The 23,031-nt window shown below is 41.7% G+C and overlaps 2 protein-coding genes across 6 annotated transcripts in view; both read right to left on the bottom strand.

Moving 5' to 3' along the window:
* Positions 1 to 4,268, bottom strand: part of LOC143282723 (uncharacterized) — a 6,193-nt gene extending 1,925 nt beyond the window's left edge. The window contains exons 1-2 of the mRNA XM_076588450.1: positions 4,028 to 4,268; positions 809 to 995 (exon numbers count right to left, since the gene is read on the bottom strand). Of these exons, the coding sequence (XP_076444565.1) occupies positions 809 to 995; positions 4,028 to 4,103 (263 nt within the window). The 5' untranslated portion in view covers positions 4,104 to 4,268. The remainder of the gene's footprint in view (positions 1 to 808; positions 996 to 4,027) is intronic.
* A 9,515-nt stretch (positions 4,269 to 13,783) lies between these two features.
* The window catches only part of LOC143282721 (E3 ubiquitin-protein ligase XIAP-like), a 30,171-nt gene continuing 20,923 nt past the window's right edge, over positions 13,784 to 23,031 (bottom strand). For 4 of the 5 annotated variants that reach the window (XM_076588446.1, XM_076588445.1, XM_076588443.1 and 1 more), the window contains 3 exons: positions 20,437 to 20,535; positions 16,353 to 16,534; positions 13,784 to 14,758 (listed from right to left, as the gene is read on the bottom strand). In XM_076588446.1, coding sequence (XP_076444561.1) covers positions 14,612 to 14,758; positions 16,353 to 16,534; positions 20,437 to 20,535 — 428 coding nt within the window. In that variant the 3' untranslated portion in view covers positions 13,784 to 14,611. Of the gene's footprint in view, positions 14,759 to 16,331; positions 16,535 to 20,436; positions 20,536 to 23,031 lie in introns of those variants that run through there. The other variant, XM_076588447.1, reaches the window with a different exon arrangement.

The following is a 23,031-nucleotide window of genomic DNA, read 5'->3' as shown; positions in this document are numbered from 1 at the left end:
TGTATTGTATTGTATTGTACTGTACTGTACTGTATTACTCTGTCACAACAGATCTCAAGCAAAAGCCCCGTATGGGCTGTGGTATTGTATTGTATTGTATTGCATTATATTGCATTATATTGTATTGTATTGCTTTTTGTCACAACAGATCTCAAGCAAAAACCCCGTACAGGCTGTGGTTTTGTATTGTATTGTATTGTATTACTTCCTGTCACAACAGATCTCAGCCAGCAAAAGCCCCGTATGGGCTGTCAGTGGTTTTGTATTATATTGTATTGTTTTGTATTACTTTTTGTCACAACAAATTTTATCTGTGACGGTGAGATTCGGGCTGCTCTCTCTCTCCCCAGGGAGAACGCGTTGATACAGTGCAGCGTCACCAAGGTATGTGTGTGTGTTATGTGTGTGTGTGTGTGTGTTGTGTGTGTGTGTGTGTGTGTGTGTGTGTGTGTTGGCAAAAAGCGTCTCAGCTTGCATGCATGGCTATCAATAATTATATCTTGATACATTGCTGAATATCACAGTCCTTTGACTGATGAGTCGCCGATTTGATTATTACACGCCTTGCTGACACCAGAGGTGCAATCACACAGTCACAAAAAAAAAAAAAAAAAAAAAAAAAAAAAAAAAATCCCAGCCCCTTTCTCAGCCCTGTAACAACTTTAACCAAGGAAATGAACGCCAAGTAATAGGTCGTTAGATTTAAACCCCCCCAACAATGAATGACTGGATAGGCGCTGCTGTGACTGATACACTTAATCCAGAGCCTATCAGCTCAGGGAAAAGCAGGATTCCGGATTCCACTCACTCGCACACGGCGTCCTGAAAAGCGCAGTGCCCGAGGACGGCAGTTTTGCGTCCCTTCAGACAATGGGGCATGCTGTCCAGAGCACAGTGGCGGGGCTTCTCGCAGTTGATCGGATACGGGCTGTCCAGCGGTCGCGGCACGGCCGCTACGCGCCTCAACAGCGAAGACTCAGCATGGGGCGCACCGGCTGAAACAAACAACGACACTGAGATCACCTGGATATGTGTGTGTGCGCGCGCGTAAGTATGTCGGTGTGTGTGTGTGTGTGTGTGTATGTATGTGTGTGTGTGTGTGTGTGTGTGTGTGTGTGTGTTTGTGTTCGTGAAAATGCACACAAGACTATATTTGTAAGTGTGTGTGTGTGTGTGTGTGTTCGTGAAAATGCACACAAAACTGTATATTTGTAAGTGTGTGTGTGTGTGTGTGTGTGTGTGTGTGTGTGTTTGTGTTCGTGAAAATGCACACAAGACTGTATATTTGTAAGTGTGTGTGTGTGTGTGTGTGTGTGTGTGTGTTTGTGTTCGTGAAAATGCACACAAGACTGTATATTTGTAAGTGTGTGTGTGTGTGTGTGTGTGTGTTTGTGTTCGTGAAAATGCACACAAGACTCTATATTTGTAAGTGTGTGTGTGTGTGTGTGTGTGTGTGTGTATGTACACGTGCGCGCGACGGGCAGACACTGGGACACACACACCCACACGCATGCATGCCGGCGCGCGCACACACACGCCCACACACGCGCGCACGCAGCACACATACACACGCACACTTACAAATACAGTCTTATGTGCATTTTTACGAACACACATACACACACACATACTTAGGCGCGCGCGCGCACACCGACACACACAAACACACATGCACGCACGCACAAACCTACCTTTTTTGGGCCGGAAAACACTGAACAAGAAGACATTGTCCTTTTAATTCATACTTTAATAAGTAAAGGAACAGATTTCTTTGGATTCCGTAAAGCCGACAGGTTTGAAAAGATAAAGAAAGAAGAAATAAAAGGGGTGAGAAAAAAAAAGAGGAATAAATATGTGCATAGCATACCACTTACAATTCGTTGGCTTCTCTGAATCTGGGTGCATTAGGGGAGATTTCCTGACTCAGAATCAAAGGATAAAAATCTCATGTTAATATTGATATTAGCATTATTTTACTATATTATGTACTGTTTGTTTATTTGTTTTATTTCATTATTTCGTTACTTACTGTTTATGAATGTTATTTGATACAATTGATAATATGGTTCATCAGCCGGCATGATAAAAGTGACAACGTTGTGAGCACAGTATAAGCTTTAAGCTTGTTGATGCTTTTTTGTCATTCATTGCATTGTAATCATGTGTATTGTTGAATAATTAAAGATTATTTAAACCAGAGGATAAAAAGCGTGAAAACATCGCAGTATACAAGAACTAACTTCTACTTTTTTTAAGTTCCGGGTCAAGGAAATGTCTTCAATACTTACAATTCCTTTTACCTTTCAAGAGTTGGGGTGGAGGGGTGGGGGTGGGGGTGTGTGGGTGGAAGTGGCATGATCAGTAAGTACTAAAATATGCGGCTTCTTGTCGTTTATTTTGTAAATTTACTTTCCAAAAAATCTACTGAAACTGACTCATCTACACAATCAAAAAGTCAAAGCACTGAATGTCAGCTGTTTGATTCTGATCGCACAAATGATATCCACCACTTATAGGCCTAGCGGTGACCCGGCTCAGTATAGTAGTCATGTGCCTCTGAAACTGGTGCGCACTGGTTCGATTCCCACATATTCCCCCTTCCCTTCACTAGACGGAGGGGGTTTGGGCAGACGTGAGGAAAAAAAAAAACATGGGAGTGGGGGTGGCGCGTCACTGTGACACGCTACGCGCTCTCCCCAGGGAGAGCAGTCCGAATTTCCACACAAAGAAGAAATCTGTTGTGACGAAAGGTAATACGAAACTATAAGATACACACGATATAACTGGTGTGTACCAGATACGATATGACTGGTATGTACCAGATACAATATAACTGGCGTGTACCAGAGATGCCTACGAAAGATCCTCGGCATAAAGTGGCAAGATAGGGTCTCCAACTTCCAGGTCCTAGAGAGGAGCGGCCTGCCCAGCATCGAAAGCCTGCTGATCCAGTGCCAGCTACGCTGGACAGGACACGTTGTCCGCATGACAGACAGCAGGATCCTGAAGATGCTTTTGTATGGCCAGCTGAAGGAAGGCCACCGCGAACTTGGAAGACCCTGCAAGCGCTTCAAGGACACCTTGAAAACTAACCTCAAAGCCTGTGACATAGACATCGCTTCCTGGGAAACTGATGCCCTTGACTGCTCTCGCTGGAGGATGCTGTGCTCTGGTGGCATAAAGATGTTTGAAAACAAGAGAACGCTGGCCATTAAGGAGAAGCGTGAGCGAAGGAAGCAGGGCTCAATTTCTGGAGACGTTTTCCCTTGCAACACATGTGGGAAGTGCTGCGCATCCAGAATCGGCCTCTTCTCCCATATGAGGATACACACCGACAGATAAGCCTGCCTGCCTACTCATCCGTCGGTCCGAAGGGAGACTTTATCATCAGATACGATATAACGTACTGGTGTGTACCAGATACGATAAACTGGTGTGTACCAGATACGATATAACTGATGTGTACACGATATAACTGCATGGTGTGTACTAGATACGATATAACTGGTGTGCACCAGTACAGACATTTCTTTCATTTCTGTTTCTCATAGAACTGTAGCAAATGCTTCTAAAATCCAAAGGCAGTAAATTCACAAAATGTATATATATGATGAAATAATTTCCCGATTCGATAGGATGTATACTGTTCTAGTGCTTGTTGCCATTATGGGATAGGGCTTGTTCACCATTTTTATCAAGGAAACCTGCCATTTTACCGATGCTTTTACTGCGGAGTCTGTTCTGTCTTGCACGTAGTTTATTTATTAATCTATTTTCTTCATTTGTAGCCCAGACAGGTATTTGCTTTAAATCCTGGGGTTAGAAAATAAAATCATAAAAACTGTCACCGGTTATACTGATGGGCATTCGTGCACACGCATTCAACACACACTTACATATATTTTCTTTTGAATCTTTCTTTAGAAACAGGGCTGTTTCTAACTTCCGTTCTATCATTTCACTATTACTACTGTCGCACACCCACCCACCCACACACACACACACTCACTCTCTCTCTCTCTCTTACCGGCTTTTGAAGTGACGAGAGAAATCAAATAACAGCTTATCACAAGCACCAACACAACATTTCGGAAGCAATACATTCTGGCTGTGCGTGGAAAAAACAACAGCGGTGTCTTCCTGGCCAGCGAAGTTGACAAGACTGAATAATATGCGACGAAGTTTCGTGCTAGGATCTGTTGGGCGGCAAACTTAGAAGCTTCAAAACTACCAGCCACGGTACACGACTCATAGACCAAGCCATCTCGTTCTCGTATTTATACCCAGCCAAATGCTGGTCTTTAATTAATGACAGCCGCAGAGAGACAGAAAGCGAGACGACAGCCTAAAGACTTAATGTGTGGAAACATGATTGATTCTAATCATGAAGCAAACTACTCCCACCAACCCACACAGCCGGTGAAATGACTAGCCTAATTGGTTCAGTCACACTGTGGCGGACGACAAAGCGATTATCTGTGTCGTGTGGTATTTTCTTCAGCAGTTGCCGCTAATTAATTTTTCCTTCTCCGTCGCCCTGCACCACACACACACACACACACACACACACACACTCACTCACTGACACACACACACAAACCACCACCACCACTACACCACATCACAAAACTAAATACACACGCGCACGTGCCTTATGAGACTAATTACACCTTTTAGCACCACTTAGTAAACCTTGGAATGCCTTGTTGAAGGACTAGATTGCAATACGCCCTGGGGAGTGTCTGATGGCTAAACTGATTTGTCCTTTTTTCTTTTCTTTTTTTTTTGGGGGGGGGGGGGGGGGGGGGGGGGGGGGGGGGTTGTTTGTTTGGGAATTTTGTCAACGAAAAGAGTTTTGTAACACCATCACAAACCTGATTTGTTTTTCTCTCGACAATAATTTGTTGTGTGCCAAATAACACTGAAGACGACAAAACAGTCGAAATATCTTTGCTATAAATCATTGTGAACAAACGCGCACTGCAACACACACACAACACACTGCGCGCGCACACACATACACACACGCGCGCGCGCACACAATATCAAAGATGGTGGAGGCATGGAGGATGTGAATCAAAATACAAACACATGAAAAAGACCATGCGCGTGTCTGGTAGTATTGAAAAATAACAAAAATGAAATAGAATACTTAAAATAAAATAAAAATCATTTGTCCACTTTCAAACTCAATTTGATTAATAAACGTTCCACACTCACAAAATCACACACACACACACACACACACACTGCCTTGATCTGAATTGTCACAACAAGAACTGTTGTTCTCTTTTTATCCTCAGTGAAATGAAGCCGAGAGAGTCGGGGTGTATAATGCTTTGGGTGGATGCAGGGGGTGCGGGGTGGAGGATTGGGTGGGCAGGGGGGTGGAGTTGGAGGGGCGGCGGCAAGCAATTACAATAAGACCGAGATACCGCGCATTTACTTCTCGAGTCGATTTGTCAAAGGTGACAGCTTGACACAAGAATCCATTTTCTGACGCGAGGTGGTGGTTGGGTGAAGGGTGTGGAGGGGTTGGGGGAGGAGGGGGGTGGGGGGGGGGAATGAGGGGTACTTAAGAAAATCACTGGCAGAAAACCTGATAATGAGCTTGATGTATTATAATATATTCCAAGCTGAAAGCCCCAAGAAAAGAAAAGTATACATGATTACAGTTAACTACTGGTATTTGACGACCAAAGTGCAGCGGCGGCGCGAGCGTTACTTAGTTTGACGAACTGATGATAAAATTAAGCTGACGAATAGAATTGTAAGTGCTTTGCTCTCTCTCTCTCCTCTGTGTGTTGTGTGTTGTGTGTGTGTGTGTGTGTGTGTGTGTGTGTGTGTGCAACTGTGTGTTGTTGCGCGTAATAGGTGCGTTGTCAGTGTGTGTGTGTGTTGTTGTTGTTGACCGATTTACGCCCTTTCACGGAATGATATTAGACGGTAGACAGTGTGTGTGTGTGTGTGTGTTTGTGCGCGCGCCCGCGCGTGTGTGTTCATGTATGGCGGAAGCAAGCAGTTAGCGCTTGTTTAAGAACCCACAGCAACAAATGGGTTGTCCATGGAAAACATCCAGATAGATGGACTACCCACAAGAAAAAAAGAAAAGGAAAAAAAAAGACGCTACAAAGTCAGTGCACATTCAGAGACACAACTGTTTATTTTTACCAGCTAGATATGTCTGAGAGTGAAAGAAAAGGTCGTTGAGCATGCTTCAAATCATGAACTGATTACTTTCTCAGTAATGCGGACTATCAAACTTCTGTATAATTGGCTTCAAATAGTAGTTGGTATTGTTCCCAGTTGAAAAAGAAACAAACCATAGTTGTTGGTACTGTTTCCAGTGGAAAAACAAACAAACAATATCTAAGCAGTAACTGGGTGTGTTTCCACAGGGGTTTTTACACTGGCACCGTTGTTGTTTTTTCCTCCCGTGCCAGGATGGCCCCCTGGGCATTTAACGTCTCATGTTTTACTGTGCCGTGTGCCTCGGTCCTGGTCCTGTGACGGGCCATTTTTTTTGGACCACCTGCCGAGCCATGCTCTTTCGATACCCACATTTAAACTCACACCGACGGGTGCAATAGCCACATGGTTAAAGCGTTGGACTTTCAACCTGTGGGTCCCACGTTCGAATCTCGGTAACGGCGCCTGTTGTGTAAAGCGTGGAGATTTTCCCGATCTCCCAGGTCAACATAATGTGTACAGACCTGCTTGTGCCTGAACCCCTTTCGTGTGTATTATGTATACGCAAGCAGAAGATCAAATTCTCGTGTTAAAGATCCTGCAATCCATGTCGGCGTCCGGTGGGTTGTGGAAACAACATACCCAGCATGCACACCCCCGAAAATGGAATATGGCTGCCTACATGGCGGGGTAAAAACGGTCATGCACGTAAAAGCCCACTCGTGTACATACATACGAGTGAACGTGGGAGTTGCAGCCCACGAACGAAGAAGATGAACCTCACACTTTTAAACTAGTTCCAGGAACTTTGGCCTTCGGTTAGCAAGGTTCTGAAGCGTGTAATTTTTTTTTTTTTTTTTTTTAATCTAAAAAAACGCAAAGCAGTGGAGAGCGTGTTTAATGCGGCAGCGTGTCGAGCTGGGCCCGTGGGCCAGTGTTTACGTCCAATATTTCACAAACATATACACGGAAGCTCATTTCATATTTGCACACACACACTCCGTCATCTGATATTTCAAAAACATACACAAGAAAGCTCATTTCATATTTATGCACACACACACACACACACACACACACAGAAGGATTGGTTAAGTCTGGACACACACACACACACACACACACACTCCCTACCTCTTCCCATCTTCATCAAATATTCCAGCCTCGAAAACTGAACCTAGTAACTACTTGAGTATGGATTTATTCTCTTCACCAATTTCTCTCTAGTCTTCTACACTGTAAAGAACTGGACCCATTGTTCATTACATCTTCCAGCACATGCTCTCCTCATTCCACTCACATACACATTCATACTCACGCCACTCTGAAAAAAAAAACCGCACTCCGATTAGCTGAAACTTTATTGATGCTCTGAAAAGAGAATGCTCAAGACGTAAACAACAAGCTGAAAGAAAATCCTGTAAAAGAGAAAGAAATGGGGAAAGGGGGTAGGGGGTAGGGGTAGGGGGTGGGGTTCAAATGAATGGTTAACACCATGACTGGACAACCAAGACTGAAAGAAACGAAAAGCAATGAAGTGATACGAGTCCTCTGCATCACAAAATCCTACTGTGTTTGCACCTGTAAATGGTTTTCGTTTCATGTTTGTACTTTCGACTCCGGTCCGGTTCACTTGTTAGTTTCAGTTTCAGTTTCAGTAGCTCAAGGAGGCGTCACTGCGTTCGGACAAATCCATATACGCTACACCACATCTGCCAAGCAGATGCCTGACCAGCAGCGTAACCCAACGCGCTTAGTCCGGCCTCGAGAAAAAAAAAAGGGTGAATAAATAATAGATAAATACATAAAAAGAACTACAACTAATAATAATATGTATAAGGCGCAAAAACTTGACGAAGTCAACCATAAGCGTACATAAATAAATAAATAATAATAAATAATAATCACTTGTTAATAAAACATATTCTATCTAATCTATGTCACTGAAATAAACAAAGGTGTGTGCAGTGTGTGCAGAGTTTCAATTATATATATCTTTTTTTCTTTTTTTCTTTTTTTTTTTAATCATTTTCTGACAGCTATCACACCACCACCACCACTTCAGCATCCTTCTCTGTGGCTTGGTTCCAGCACTGAGCTGACAGGTGTCTTGATTAGCTTCTACACACAGAGCTAAAACTGGTGGCAGATGGACCAGAGAGATGAGGGCTATCAATTTACATTGGATATATATATATATATCTAAAGTTACAGTCATTGGCAGATTAGCTTACGTTACTGTACCCCAGTGTTGAGCTATAAAAAAAAAAAAAATATATATATATATATATATATATATATATAGAGAGAGAGAGAGAGAGAGAGAGAGACAGAGACAGAGAGAGAGAAATTTCATTTTCAGAGGGTAATACAGTAAGCAGTAAGCAAAATAATGCTTTTTTTCATGCAGCCCTCAAAGGGGAAACAGTAAGTTGAGTAACATAAACAAATGGGGGAATCATTAAATCAGTACAGCATGCATATTATAGCCATGGATACATGAATGGCAATTTGACATTCACAACACTAAACTGAGGAGAATAAGAGGAGAGAGGTATATGGGGGCAGATAGAGAGAGAGAGAGTACAAAAATAAAAATTAACATAAGTCAAGATAATGATCAATCAATGAATAAAATGACATGATTTAAAAAAAAATAATAATAATAATAAATTAAAGAGGCTAAAGTAAGCATGCACATGTAAAGAAAACAAAAAAACAAAACAAACAAACAAAAAAAACAGTAATAGAAATAACGCCATCTGAATAGTTGTGGGAGCAAAAAAAAAAAAAAAAAAAAAGAGAGAGAGAGAGAATTGAACTGAATTGAATAAATTTCATTTTCTGAGGGTAATAGAGTCAGCAAAATCATGCTTTTTCTTTTTTCATCCAGCCCTCGAAGGGGAAACAGTAACATAAACAAATGGGGGAATCATTATATCAATACATCATGCATATTATAGTCACGGATACATGAATGGTAATTTGACATTTACAACACTAAATAGAGGAGAATAAGGAGAGAGATATAAGGGGACAGATGGAGAGAGAGAGAGAGAGAGAGAGAGAGAGAGAGTACAAAAAGTGAAAATTAACATAGGTCAACATAATGATTAATCAATTATAATTTTTTTAAATAATGATAATAATAAACAATAAAAAAAATTAATAAATAAATAAAAGCCCCCCTCCCCCCCTCCAAAAAGACACACAAAAATGAACTAAGTATGCACACGTTACAAAAAAAACAAAACAAAAAACAAACAAAAAAAAACAACAGCAATAGAAATAACACCATTTAAATAGTTGTGGGAGCAACAAAACAAAACAAAACAAAACAAAACAAAACCAAAAAAAAAAGAGTTTGAAAGAGAGAGACAGAGACACAGAGAGAGACAAATACAGAGATGACATTATATAAGATTTATAAATTATACATTACAAAAACATGTGTTTGCACACATCCGTAAAAGCACAAGACAATCAATATAAGATGATCATCAGAGGAATAAAAGGGAGGGAGAATGTGTGTGTGTGTGTGTGTGTGTGTGTGTGTGTGTGTGTGTGTGTGTGTGTGTGTGTGTGGTGTGTGTTGTTGTTGTTGTTTTTCATTGAACGAGAAGTAAAGAAAAATAACACCACGGAAGCAATTGTGGATTCAAGCAAGGGATATGAGAGTACGCCACAGAAACAATTGTGGATTCAAGCAAGGAATATGAGAGTAAAGTGAAGGACAAGCACATGTGAAGCAAATGTAAACAGAGAGAGAGAGAGAGAGAGAGAGAGAGAGAGAGAGAGGTGTGTGTGTGTGTGTGTCAGTGTGTACAACACAAAATGTTACTTGATCAAATTGCTTTGAGACCATTCCAGATGTCTGCACATCTAAACCCTTTGTTTCCGCACAAAATTATGCCCAATATATTTATCATTGTTACTCTTCTTCTTTTTCTTCTTCTTCTTATCAATATTTTCACCTATCTCCAAGAGATAATTTCACAGAAGTGTCTCTGACAACTGTTGCTAAAAAAACGTCACCTTCCATCGACAACATGTCTCGATCTCCCAAAGCGATATGCGTTTATTTGACAGATGTGTCTCTTTGAGTGTTGCTTAAATAAATCACGTTAACAACATTGTAGGTGTTCATACAGAAACACACGGTTCCTTGTAATTACTTGACCAATGCTACAGGTGTCTCAAAATGAGATACATGATTCAACAGCTGTGGGTCAAATGACCTCATCAGCAATGTTTATGATCCAACCTTCTTCTTCTTCTTCTTCTGCATTCGTGGGCTGCAACTCCCACATTCACTCGTATGTACACGAGTGGGTTTTTATGAGTATGATTGTTTTTACCCCGCCGTGTAGGCAGCCATACTCCGCTTGCTGGGGTGTGCATGCTGGGTATGTTCTTGTTTCCATAACCCAAAATTACAGGATATTTAACATTCGTATTTGACCTTCTGCTTGCGTATACACATGAAGGGGGTTCAGGCATTAGCAGGTATGGACATATGTTGACCTGGGAGGTCGGAAAAATCTCCACCCTTTACCCACCAGGCGCTGTCACCATGATTCAAACCCGGGACCCTCAGACTGAAAGTCCAACGCTTTAACCACTCGGCTATTGCGCCAGTCGATCCTACCTTCCATCCTGGCTGCAACGGTCCCAGAGCATGCAGCAAAGTCTATTTAAACTGTTGCCCATGGTCACCACAGTGGATGTTGTAGGAACATCTGATCACCATGATGTTAAAGAATGTTTGACAGTTATACGCTTTATCAACTGTCCCTGACCAACTCCTGGCTCTACCTCAACCATCTCCCTCCCTTCCACAAGTCCTGATTAGACAGACTGCACAAATTCATTTTTATGTGGATTAATAAAAAATAAATAAATTAAATTTTATTTGATCTGATTGTGGGAGATGGCAAACTGCAGTGTCACAGTGATGAAAGTGGGATAAAATGATTCTTCTCCCACTAAACTTGCATTAATACACACACTGTTACTCTCACTCGTGATAGATTCAACAAGAACTGAGACAGGGACTGAAAGGATTGAAACATGAAGTCACAGCGAAGAATGTGTGCCATTAAAGTAGGGGAAGCTTCTCTGTGGTATAAAAAGGAGGAGACAGACAGACAAGACAGACACTGAGATGGTGACAGAGAGATGTTGAACATAGAAAGACGTACCTTGATGGGACAACAGAAACAAAGGACACACAAAACACAGTGTTCAAAAGAAAAAGAAAACATCACAAAAGAACACATTTCTTTCACAAAGGCTCAGAATGAGGCTCAGGAAAATTATCCACTTTCTTCAGGCAATGGGATTGTGGGCATTTACCACACAGGCACACACTGAAGGTCAAACTGCAAGCCCTGCCACACCATTTCAGCCAAGTATGGATTTTGTCGTCACCTTTAACACCCTCATCTATCCATCAGCCTGAAACATACAGCCAGCTCTGCAGCATTTCTGGCCTCGATCTTTTTTTTTAATCACCTGGACTTTTCTTCTTCTTCTTATGTGGTCGTGGGCTGCAACTCCAACATTCACTCAAACTACGAGTTGGCTTTTACATGCCCATTTATATCCTGCCGTGTAGGCAACCATACACTGATTTTGGGGATGTGCATGCTGGGGTTATGTTCTTGTTTTCAGAACCCACCAAACGCTGACATGGAGTACAGGATCTTTAACATGTGTATTTGATCTTCTGCCTGCGTGTACATGGGAAGGGGGTTCAAGCATTAGCAGGACTGCACATCTGTTGACCAGGGAGATGGGAAAAATCTCCACCCGTAACCCACCAGGCTCCCCGGACTGGGATTCAAGTCCAGGATCCAGACTGAATGTCCAACGCTTCAGCCACTCGACTGTTGCACCCATCTGGCCTCTATCTTTTCTTCTGATCACCTAGACTTGCCATTAAGTGCCCCTCTCCTTCTATGTTTATGGAGAGTTCATGTACAGGGTGATGGAATGGGTATATAGACGTTAGAGGAACACACGAGAAATACATGGAACATCAAGCAGAGGAATGCAAAGAATGATTATTATGAAGACGAACAATGCTGGGTGAATGAGGATCAAAAAGTGCCTTGCAGAATACAACAATAACAAATAAAGCAAAAAAGAAATCAAAGTGTGAGAGTGTGAGTATGTATAAGTGTGTGTGTGTGTGTGTGTGTCTGTGTGTGTGTCTGTGTCTCTGTGTGTGTATGTGTGTCTGGGAATGTGTGTATGTTTGTGTGCGCTCATGCATCTGTGTACAAGTTTAAGAGAGAGCAATACAGACAAAGAGAGAAACTAATATGTCTACATGATGTAAACCTTCAGACAGCATCAAACACAGAAACATGCAAGCATGACAAATTTATAAAATGGTCAGCGTTCTTTGTAAGACTTTGCAACAGTAGCATGAGAGAGACTTTGCAACAGTAGCATCCCTATTCTGTTTCACTTCAGACAAATCAAAGCATCATCAAGAAACAACGAAATAGTGTAAAAACAAACACAACAAAGTTAATCAAGTCTTGTCTTCAAGAGGCATCTCTGCACTTCAAAAAAAACAGGAAACATATCTCCATGAAAATGAACAACAAGGACTTCTGCATGGTTTTGCTATGAATCATTCCACCTCCAAACACATCATACTAATGATCACTCCATGAAAGGCTTCTTCTTCTTCTTCTTCTGTGTTCGTGGGCTGCAACTCCTATGTTCACTCGTATATACTTGAGTGGGCTTTTACGTGTATGACCGTTTTTAACCTGCCATGTATGCAGCCATACTCCGCTTTCAGGGGTGTGCATGCTGGGTATGTTCTTGTTTCCATAACCCACCGAATGTTGACATGGATTACAGGATCTTTAATGTGTGTATTTGATCTTCTGCTTGCGTATACACACGAAGGGGGTTCAGGCCCTAGCGGGTTTGCACATATGCTGACCTGGGAGATCATAAAAATCTCCACCCTTTACCCACCAGGAGCCGTCACCGTGATTCAAACCCGGGACCCTCAAATGGAAAGTCCAATGCTTTAACCATTTGGCTACCGCGCCCTTCCATGAAAGGCTTCAATAATCAATGAATAGTCATTCTGCAGGTGATTCCACTACCAGTAACTGCTACTTATATAATTAAGAAAGAAAGCAAATAAGCAACAACTGTGAAAAAAAACGTAAAAAGAATACTATCGACATATCCCGTGAATACAGGAAGAGCAAAAGCAATGGTGCTGAAAAAGAAAATCAAGCCTTTTCAGAGATGTTCATGGGGCACTGTAGAGGTTAAGGTATCAATACTGCAGAATACGCATGTGTACACATGTATTTTGCATGTGTCATTAAGGTATCAAATCTGCAGAATGCATGTGTGCACACTTTTAGTTGTTTGCATGTGTCATTAACTTAACTCACTCCGGACGAATTATTTTCTCCCTCGCTTTCCCCTGCAGATGATCCATTTGTTTGAGTTAGGATAAAAAAATCACAAAAAATACAAAACACAAAGTAACTGAATGAAACTTCCTGTACTTGACCCCTGACTCCTCTTCTAATGTCATGTGTACGCCCACCCCCCTCCCTCTCTTCACAGCCCTCAGAAGCTGAGTCACTGTCAGTACCTTCTTGCTGGTAGCTTTCTTCACTGCAAATACTTTATTCAATGTCTTCATCATCCTCGTCGATGTAGAAACCTTCAGTTTGAAGCATTTCAATCACTTCAGCAGCAGTAAAAAGCCGCTGTCATGATCTAGTTTGCTCCAAAAATTTCCACTTGTATCACCTGCAACGCCATTTTTGATATGTATGCAGATTAGCTTGTCATGTGGGGTACCAAGGTCAACGGCTGGCCAGACAGTGTACAGTCACGGAAACCTCATGAAGAAACTTTCCATTCGACCCATGACACATTCGCAATGCCCAGTGTAGCTTCAATTTTTATGCTACCCCATGAGGAAAACGTGGACAAATTTTTAATTGTTGAAACCGCTATAGCGTGTCTCCATCGTCTGGAGTGAGTTAAGGTATTGATACTGCAGCATAGTTTGCTTGTATCATTAAGGTATCAATACTGCAGAATACATGCATACATGTACACTTGTAGTTTGCATGTGTTAGTAACACTTGAAGTAACAATACTGGAGAATAGTTTGCTTATGTCATTAATAACAGAAAATGGTAGAACCAAGCCCAGCATGATCTGAAAGCAGTTTCACAATGTATCAAAAGTGTCAAAAAAGAAACTGTAGCAATGCTAATCAAACTGCTGGGAAATGTGAAAAAATCTGGCAAAAAGACAATCATGCGTCTAAGGGAGGGGGGGGGAATGCAGCGTTAGACAAGCCTCTACTCTGTGTATATTGGTTGGTTAGACAGTGTCAGACAAGCAGCTCTCTAAACAAACTTCAACAGCAATGATTATCTGTCCACCAACCCCAACACCTCTCCACACACACATACATATCAACATAGGCTTCGCAGCGATGTTGATGCACCTGCGTGTATGCAATGACAGTGCCAATACTTACGACCTTATCATAGACTCTACAGGACTGGAAGAGGGAACGAAGAAATAAAAGAATAATCGCAGGTCACATTATATAAACAACAACAACACACACGCAAAACAGACAATCAAACAAAGGAATACGTAACTAAGAGGAAAAGAATAGAAAATGCTATCTGCACGTCTTGTTAATTTTCCCCTTCTTCATTAATCAGCTGTTGCCAAGATCATACATGGTCAATTATGGAAATTTTTTTGTTTTTATGGTTAAGGAGTTATCATAATTTTGGAAAGCAAATTATAGCTGACTTATGGAAGGAATGTGTGTGTGTGTGTGTGTGTGTGTGTGTGTGTGTGTGTGTGTGTGTGTGGCAAGGCTGCTACTACATAACAGCTGTCATTCCCATTGCTCACTGTGTGTGCAATACCCACATACCCTTCCAGCCCCTCACCCTCCTTCCATTTCAGCCAGGAAAGGACCTCACCCTGCGAAACCATAACCACTCCAATGCAAAATGAAGCACTCATTTACTACATCTGTACTGAAATGCATTTCTAACATACGCCTCCCTCCTGGTTCAACAATAATTACATTTTCTAAATCATGAAAACCTCCATACGATAAAAACACAAAGTTGCCATAACTGACCATCTTGGCTGCTGCGAAAAAAAGCCAAACCAACACAGTTAATCAAATTGCTTTTGTTTTATCCAAGTGATCATAAGGGCAAAAGTGATAAACACAACACAAAACTACTGAACACAGAACCCTACACCAAATTTCCTATTGGTCACTAGATGTTCTATACTCACCCACCCATTCCTCTCTCCTGCCTTCCCTTTCAGGCAGAAAAGGTAATTGGGGGTGCTAATAATAATCCTCCCTCCATCCCTCCACTTGGCAGGTAAAGCTTTCATTCCTGTTGCTTACTTGTGTGCTATACCCATCCATATCTCCCCATTGGGCAGGAACATCTATCATTCCTGTTGCTCACTACATGTGCTATACCCATCCATATCTCCCCATTGGGCAGGAACATCCATCACTCCTGTTGCTCACTACATGTGCTATACTCATCCCTTCGACAGGCAGGAACATCCATCACTCCAGTCACTCAACAGTGTGCTATACCCATCCCTTCAACAGGCAGGAACATCCCTCACTCCAGTCACTCAACAGTGTGCTATACCCATCCCTTCAACAGGCAGGAACATCCCTCACTCCAGTCACTCAACAGTGTGCTATACCCATCCCTTCAACAGGCAGGAACATCCATCACTCCAGTCACTCAACAGCATACTATACCCATCCCTTCAACAGGCAGGAACATCCATCACTCCTGTCGCTGAACAGTGTGGTATATCCATCCCTTCATCAGGCAGGAACATCCATCCCTCCTGTCGTTCAACAGTGTGCTATACCCATCCCTTCATCAGGCAGGAAAAGCTTTCATTACCTGTGCGCTATACCCATCCATATCTCCCCATCGGGCCAAAAAAATCCATCATTCCTATAGCTCACTATGTGAGCTGTACCCATCCCTTCATCAGGAAGGAAAAGCTTTCATTTTCCCACCCATCCCCTCACCCCTCCCCTTCCCTCCCTCCCTCCCACCGTTTCAGCCAGGAAAAGACCTCACCCTGCCCTTGATCCTCTGCCGGCACATGGGGCAGTTCCTGAGGGCAGGGGCGCACTCGGAGCAGCAGACTAGATGGCCGCAGGGCAGGAAGGTCATGCACACCTCCTTGTCCAGGCAGATCTTGCACTGGCGCTGCTGCCGGATCTCGCTGTTCTCTTGCAGCAGCTTCTCCAGCTCTTCTTCTGCAAAGGAAAACCAACAAGTCTGCTTTTTGTGAGGGGGGTTTATTGGCATTATCATCATCATCATTACTTTCCATATGGATCAATAAAGTGTTTTTTAATTTGAATTTGAATTTGAATCATGATGAAAGCCAGTGTTAACAATAAGTGACAGCAATGAAAATATGTTGTGCTTTATACATATATAATATTTTATGCTTTATCATCATCATCATCATGAACATAACAATAGTAACAGCAATGAAAATACCTTTATACAAATATAATAGTAATTTGTGCTTTATCATCATCATCATGAACATAACAATAGTAACAGAAATGAAAATATTTTGTGCTTTACACATATATAATAATATTTTGTGCTTTATCATCATTATCATCATGAACACTGATGGTAACAACAGAAGTAGCAGCGAAACTATTGTCTTCTCAGTCATCCTTTTGTTTGTAAGATTAGCTGGAATTAGGTTACAGTACAGGTTATAGGTATAGAGTATAGGCTGAGATGCTTACACACTGCAAGACAGCTACGCAAGAACACACACAGAGACTGAATCTGACTGAAATTCAGTGTACAAACTCGATGCTTACACATGCTGCAAGGTAGCAAAGCAACAACACACACAGCCACTGAATCTGACTGACTGGAATTCAGTGGCTGAACTAGATGTTTACATACACAGCAAGGCAGCTATGCAAGAACACACACAGAGACTGAATCTGATCAACTGGGACTGCTTCAACAAAACTGCAAAGTATCTAAACAAGAACACACACAGAGACTGAATCTGATCGACTGGGACTGCTTCAACAAAACTGCAAAGTATCTAAACAAGAACACACACAGAGACTGAATCTGATCGACTGGGACTGCTTCAACAAAACTGCAAAGTAGATAAACAAGAACACACACAGAGACTGAATCTGATCAACTGGGACTGCTTCAACAAAACTGCAAAGTATCTAAACAAGAACACACACAGAGACTGAATCTGATCAACTGGGACTGCTTCAACAAAACTGCAAAGTATCTAAACAAGAACACACACACACAGACTGAATCTGATTTCGAAACCAATAACTGAATGAGTCAACAGGATGCAATCCTATGAAATTACATAACAATATGCATGTGGTGCTTAATCTCTATAAAGGCTTCAGATGGTTCACAAAAATAAGACAGACAGAAACACACTCACATGTGCACCATCACTAAAGATTAATTGTTTTTGTATGCTTTGCTGTAGAGAATTTTGTCTTTTTTTTCCACAACATCTAAGTGGGGATATCATATTTTCAGCTTTTCAATGTTCTAAAGTAGTGACTTATCTTAGCAAAGCCTGCTCTAACTTAAATGTGTGTTTTTACTGTTGTATGCTACATTTCATTGTTCCCTTTTAGCAATCTATACAGAATCACAGCTTTCCCTACTTGTCATTTCTCTGACTGAGATAAGAAAAGGAATCTAAATGGATCATGTCATTTCTCTGACTGAGATAAGAAAAGGATCATGAACGGATCATGTCATTTCTCTGACTGAGATAAGAAAAGGATCATGAACGGATCATGTCATTTCTCTGACTGAGATAAAAAAAGGATCATGAATAGATCATGTCATTTCTCTGACTGAGATAAGAAAAGGATCATGAACGGATCATGTCATTTCTCTGACTGAGACAAGAAAAGGATTATGAGCGGATCATGTCATTTCTCTGACTGAGATAAGAAAAGGAACATGAATCAATCATGTCATTTCTCTGACTGAGATAAGAAAAGGATCATGAATGGATCATGTCATTTCTCTGACTGAGATAAGAAAAGGATCATGAACGGATCATGTCATTTCTCTGACTGAGACAAGAAAAGGATTATGAGCGGATCATGTCATTTCTCTGATTGAGATAAGAAAAGGATTATGAACAGATCATGTCATTTCTCCAACTGAGATAAGAAAAGGATTATGAACAGATTATGTCATTTCTCTGACTGAGATAAGAAAAGGATCATGAACGGATCGTGTCATTTCTCTGACTGAGATGAGAAAAGGATCATGAACAGATTATGTCATTTCTCTGACTGAGATAAGAAAAGGATCATGAACGGATCATGTCATTTGTCCAACTGAGATAAGAAAAGGATTATGAACAGATCATGTCATTTCTCTGAGATAAGAAAAGGATTATGAACGGATCATGTCATTTCTCTGACTGAGATATGAAAAGGATCATGAACGGATCATGTCATTTCTCTGACTGAGATAAGAAAAGGATCATGAACGGATCGTGTCATTTCTCTGACTGAGATGAGGAAAGGATTATGAACAGATCATGTCATTTCTCTGAGATAAGAAAAGGATTATGAACAGATCATGTCATTTCTCTGACTGAGATAAGAAAAGGATCATGAACGGATCGTGTCATTTCTCTGACTGAGATGAGAAAAGGATCATGAACGGATCATGTCATTTCTCTGACTGAGATAAGAAAAGGATCATGAACGGATCATGTCATTTCTCTGACTGAGATAAGAAAAGGATTATGAACAGATCATGTCATTTCTCTGACTGAGATAAGAAAAGGATTATGAACGGATCATGTCATTTCTCTGACAGAGATAAGAAAAGGATTATGAACAGATCATGTCATTTGTCCAACTGAGATAAGAAAAGGATGATGAATAGATCATGTCATTTCTCTGACTGAGATAAGAAAAGGATCATGAACGGATCGTGTCATTTCTCTGACTGAGATGAGAAAAGGATCATGAACAGATTATGTCATTTCTCTGACTGAGATAAGAAAAGGATCATGAACGGATCATGTCATTTGTCCAACTGAGATAAGAAAAGGATCATGAATAGATCATGTCATTTCTCTGATTGAGATAAGAAAAGGATTATGAACGGATCATGTCATTTCTCTGACAGAGATAAGAAAAGGATTATGAACAGATCATGTCAGTTCTCTGACTGAGATAAGAAAAGGATCATGAACGGATCGTGTCATTTCTCTGACTGAGATAAGAAAAGGATCATGAACAGATCATGTCATTTCTCTGAGATAAGAAAAGGATGATGAACAGATCATGTCATTTCTCTGACTGAGATAAGAAAAGGATCATGAACGGATCATGTCATTTCTCTGACAGAGATAAGAAAAGGATCATGAACAGATCGTGTCATTTCTCTGACCGAGATAAGAAAAGGATCATGAACACATCATACAGGACATGTGCATCCCTATCACTGTATCAAATCACACAAGAAGGGGCACAGCAAATATCAGTGGTATGCTTCAAGCTGTTTGATAACAACCCATCAACCTTGATGAGAACCACTTTTGCGTGCGATACCACATGCACATTCTGAACAATGAAATCTGCACACTTTTAAATACTGCACCTGAACAGAACTGACTTTTGCTTAAACAAACTGGTGGTGGGATGGTTGGTGTGATGTCTGCTACATACTGGTGCTCATCTGTGTTTGAAAGAGAGAGAGAGAGAGATGGGAAAGGTGAGACGATACTGGCATTATCTGTGAAGTGAAGACAATCACTCTAGTGTTCCACACAGGACTGTGAGTGAGGCGTTATCTGTGAAGTGAAGAGATTCACTCCAGTTTTCTATCCTGGACTTGTGAGGCATCATTTGTGAAGTGAAGAACATTCAATCTGCTTAAATTCTACACTGGACTGTAAGTTGATTCCAAGTCACATAAAACCTACGCCAGATATACTCTGACCTATCTTTAACCAACAAACGCATGTGTCTTTCTCTTTAAGACACTTCAGAAGAGATACACACACACGCACGCACTCACAAATGACTTTTAAATAATGATAATACTTAAACAGATAAACAGAAAAGAAAGTAAACAGAAGAGAACACACTAGGGTACTCACCCGCATTCTCCGTCTCCTCCAGGTATTCCCCTCCTTCAGCCGCCACTGCCCCATCCGCTGCCAAGTAGTCCATCAGCTTGTCTGCCGTAAGTGCATGACCTTACACAAATGAAACAAAAAAAAATAGAATAGAATAAAGGAAAGAAAATCAGTGAACAAATCTAATGTGTGTGTGTGTGTGTGGTGTGTGTGTGTGTGTGTGTGTGTGTGGTGTGGTGTGGTGTGGTGTGGTGTGGTGTGTGTGGTGTGGTGTGGTGTGGTGGTTTGGTGTGTTGTGTGTGTGTGTGTGTGTGAGAGAGAGAGAGAGAGTGTGACTGAAGCCTGACTGAGCGAGAAAGGAACTGAACGTTGAGCACCAAAAGGCAGCTGTCACTACAAGGCCCTTTACACATGCAAGATTTTTTCAGGGCTAACCTCAGACTTTGACCAGGACAGCCCATTTACACTTGCTGCACCGGGGATGCAACTGATACAGGGATGCAAATGATATGAGCAGCGCTTGGCTCTGCTCCTCTGGTAAAGCCTGAGTGTCACCCTAACCAGGCCTCTGCAATCAAAAACTCATCATTGCCATGACCTTGTTTATAAACAAATGTCTCAGAGGCGCTGCATGCCTCCTGCCTTTTCCACCCTTCCTTTTCTTTTCCGCGGGAAGCTCCACACGGTTAGTGATCAACTTTAGCTGGAATTTTCTCATCATAGTAAGAGAAAACGAGCGCAGAAAAAAGTGCATGTTGTGTGTGGACCACACAAGAAACAAAATCTTTGATCCAAGTTTGGTTTGTAGATCACATTCAAGAAAGATTAAACACAAAGAAATATTCTAACCTTTGCCTATCTGTACATATGCTTATGTCCTACATGGAGTGCGTGCGTGCGTGCGTGCGTGTGTGTGTGAGTGAGAGAGAGAGACTGTGTGTATGTGTGTTGTGTCTGTGTGTATAAGAGAGAGGGAGAGAGATTTATCTCTGTATAATTCATTTGATTTAATAAAATACTGAGTGTCTTCTAAATTTCCATGATTTATTGAAGGAAAATGTTATTTTGTTCTGTGTATGGTTGTCTCTGGATTCAGGAATGAAAGAAATTCTGTTCAATATCTTTCACCGTTGCTGCCTTATTGGAATTTTATGATTTTCCAAAATACACCCGGCTGTTCTATTTTCTGTCTCCCTATCCCTCTACCTGCAACTCCCTCCGCACACCCCACACTCCCCAACCTCACATCTCTCTCTCTTTCTCCAGTGTGAAACATGAGAATGCTGGTGTGTGCATGCGCACACGAGTTTGTGTATATGTGTGTGTGTGTGTCTGTGTTTGTGTGTGTGTCTGTGTGATGGTCTGATTAAGCGCAACTATTGCTAGCACTGGGCTGAGTGAACAGTTTGGTCATTTTCCTGTAATGTCTGCCTATTCTGGCTCCGTCTTTCGGCACTGGCTAATAATTAAGACCTCCATCCAGTCTTTCACTTCTATTGTATTTATGGCATGCAAATCCGGAACACAATAGGACCACATGCTGTTTTGTGAGTCATGCTATGATGGCATTCCTGAAAGGCCGATCTGGGTGCCTGGCTGGAGTTTGGCGTTGTTTGTAATGCATAGTGTAAACTATCTGGGTGTCTGGTGGGTGTTTGGCGTTGTTTCTAATGCATAGTGTAAACTATCTGGGTGTCTGGTGGGTGTTTGGCGTTGTTTCTAATGCATAGTGTAAACTATCTGGGTGTCTGGCTGGAGTTTGGCGTTGTTTCTAATGCATAGTGTAAACTATCTGGGTGTCTGGTGGGAGTTTGGCGTTGTTTCTAATGCATAGTGTAAACTATCTGGGTGTCTGGCTGGAGTTTGGCGTTGTTTGTAATGCATAGTGTAAACTATCTGGGTGTCTGGTGGGTGTTTGGCGTTGTTTGTAATGCATAGTGTAAACTATCTGGGTGCCTGGCTGGAGTTTGGCGTTGTTTGTAATGCATAGTGTAAACTATCTGGGTGTCTGGTGGGAGCTTGGCGTTGTTTCTAATGCATAGTGTAAACCATCTGGGTGTCTGGTGGGAGTTTGGCATCGTTTCTAATGCATAGTGTAAACTATCTGGGTGTCTGGTGGGAGTTTGGCATTGTTTCCAATGCATAGTGTAAACCATCTGGGTGTCTGGTGGGAGTTTGGCGTTGTTTCTAATGCATAGTGTAAACTATCTGGGTGTCTGGTGGGAGTTTGGCGTTGTTTGTAATGCATAGTGTAAACCATCTGGGTGTCTGGTGGGAGTTTGGCGTTGTTTCCAATGCATAGTGTAAACCATCTGGGTGTCCCCTGGGAGTTTGGCGTTGTTTCTAATGCATAGTGTAAACTATCTGGGTGTCTGGTGGGAGTTTAGCGTTGTTCATAATTCGTGGTGCAAACGCATCCACTCGCGCTGTGAAATCACAGGCTGAAGAACACACACAGTGCAGGAGAGGTGTAGTGTCAACAGCCTCTCAGCTCAACCCAGGCAGGCAGCTAGCCTGTTGTGCAAATGACTGTGTTTGTAAAGCACTTCGAAAAGGTCTCTGACCAAGGATAGGTGTTATATTAGCAACCATCATATATCAATCCATCCAAAAGTC

Source organism: Babylonia areolata, chromosome 6 (genome assembly GCF_041734735.1).
Source record: "Babylonia areolata isolate BAREFJ2019XMU chromosome 6, ASM4173473v1, whole genome shotgun sequence".
Lineage (NCBI taxonomy): Eukaryota > Metazoa > Mollusca > Gastropoda > Neogastropoda > Buccinidae > Babylonia > Babylonia areolata.
Note: the sequence above shows the minus strand (reverse complement) of the source record. Positions and strands in the feature narration are given on the sequence as shown.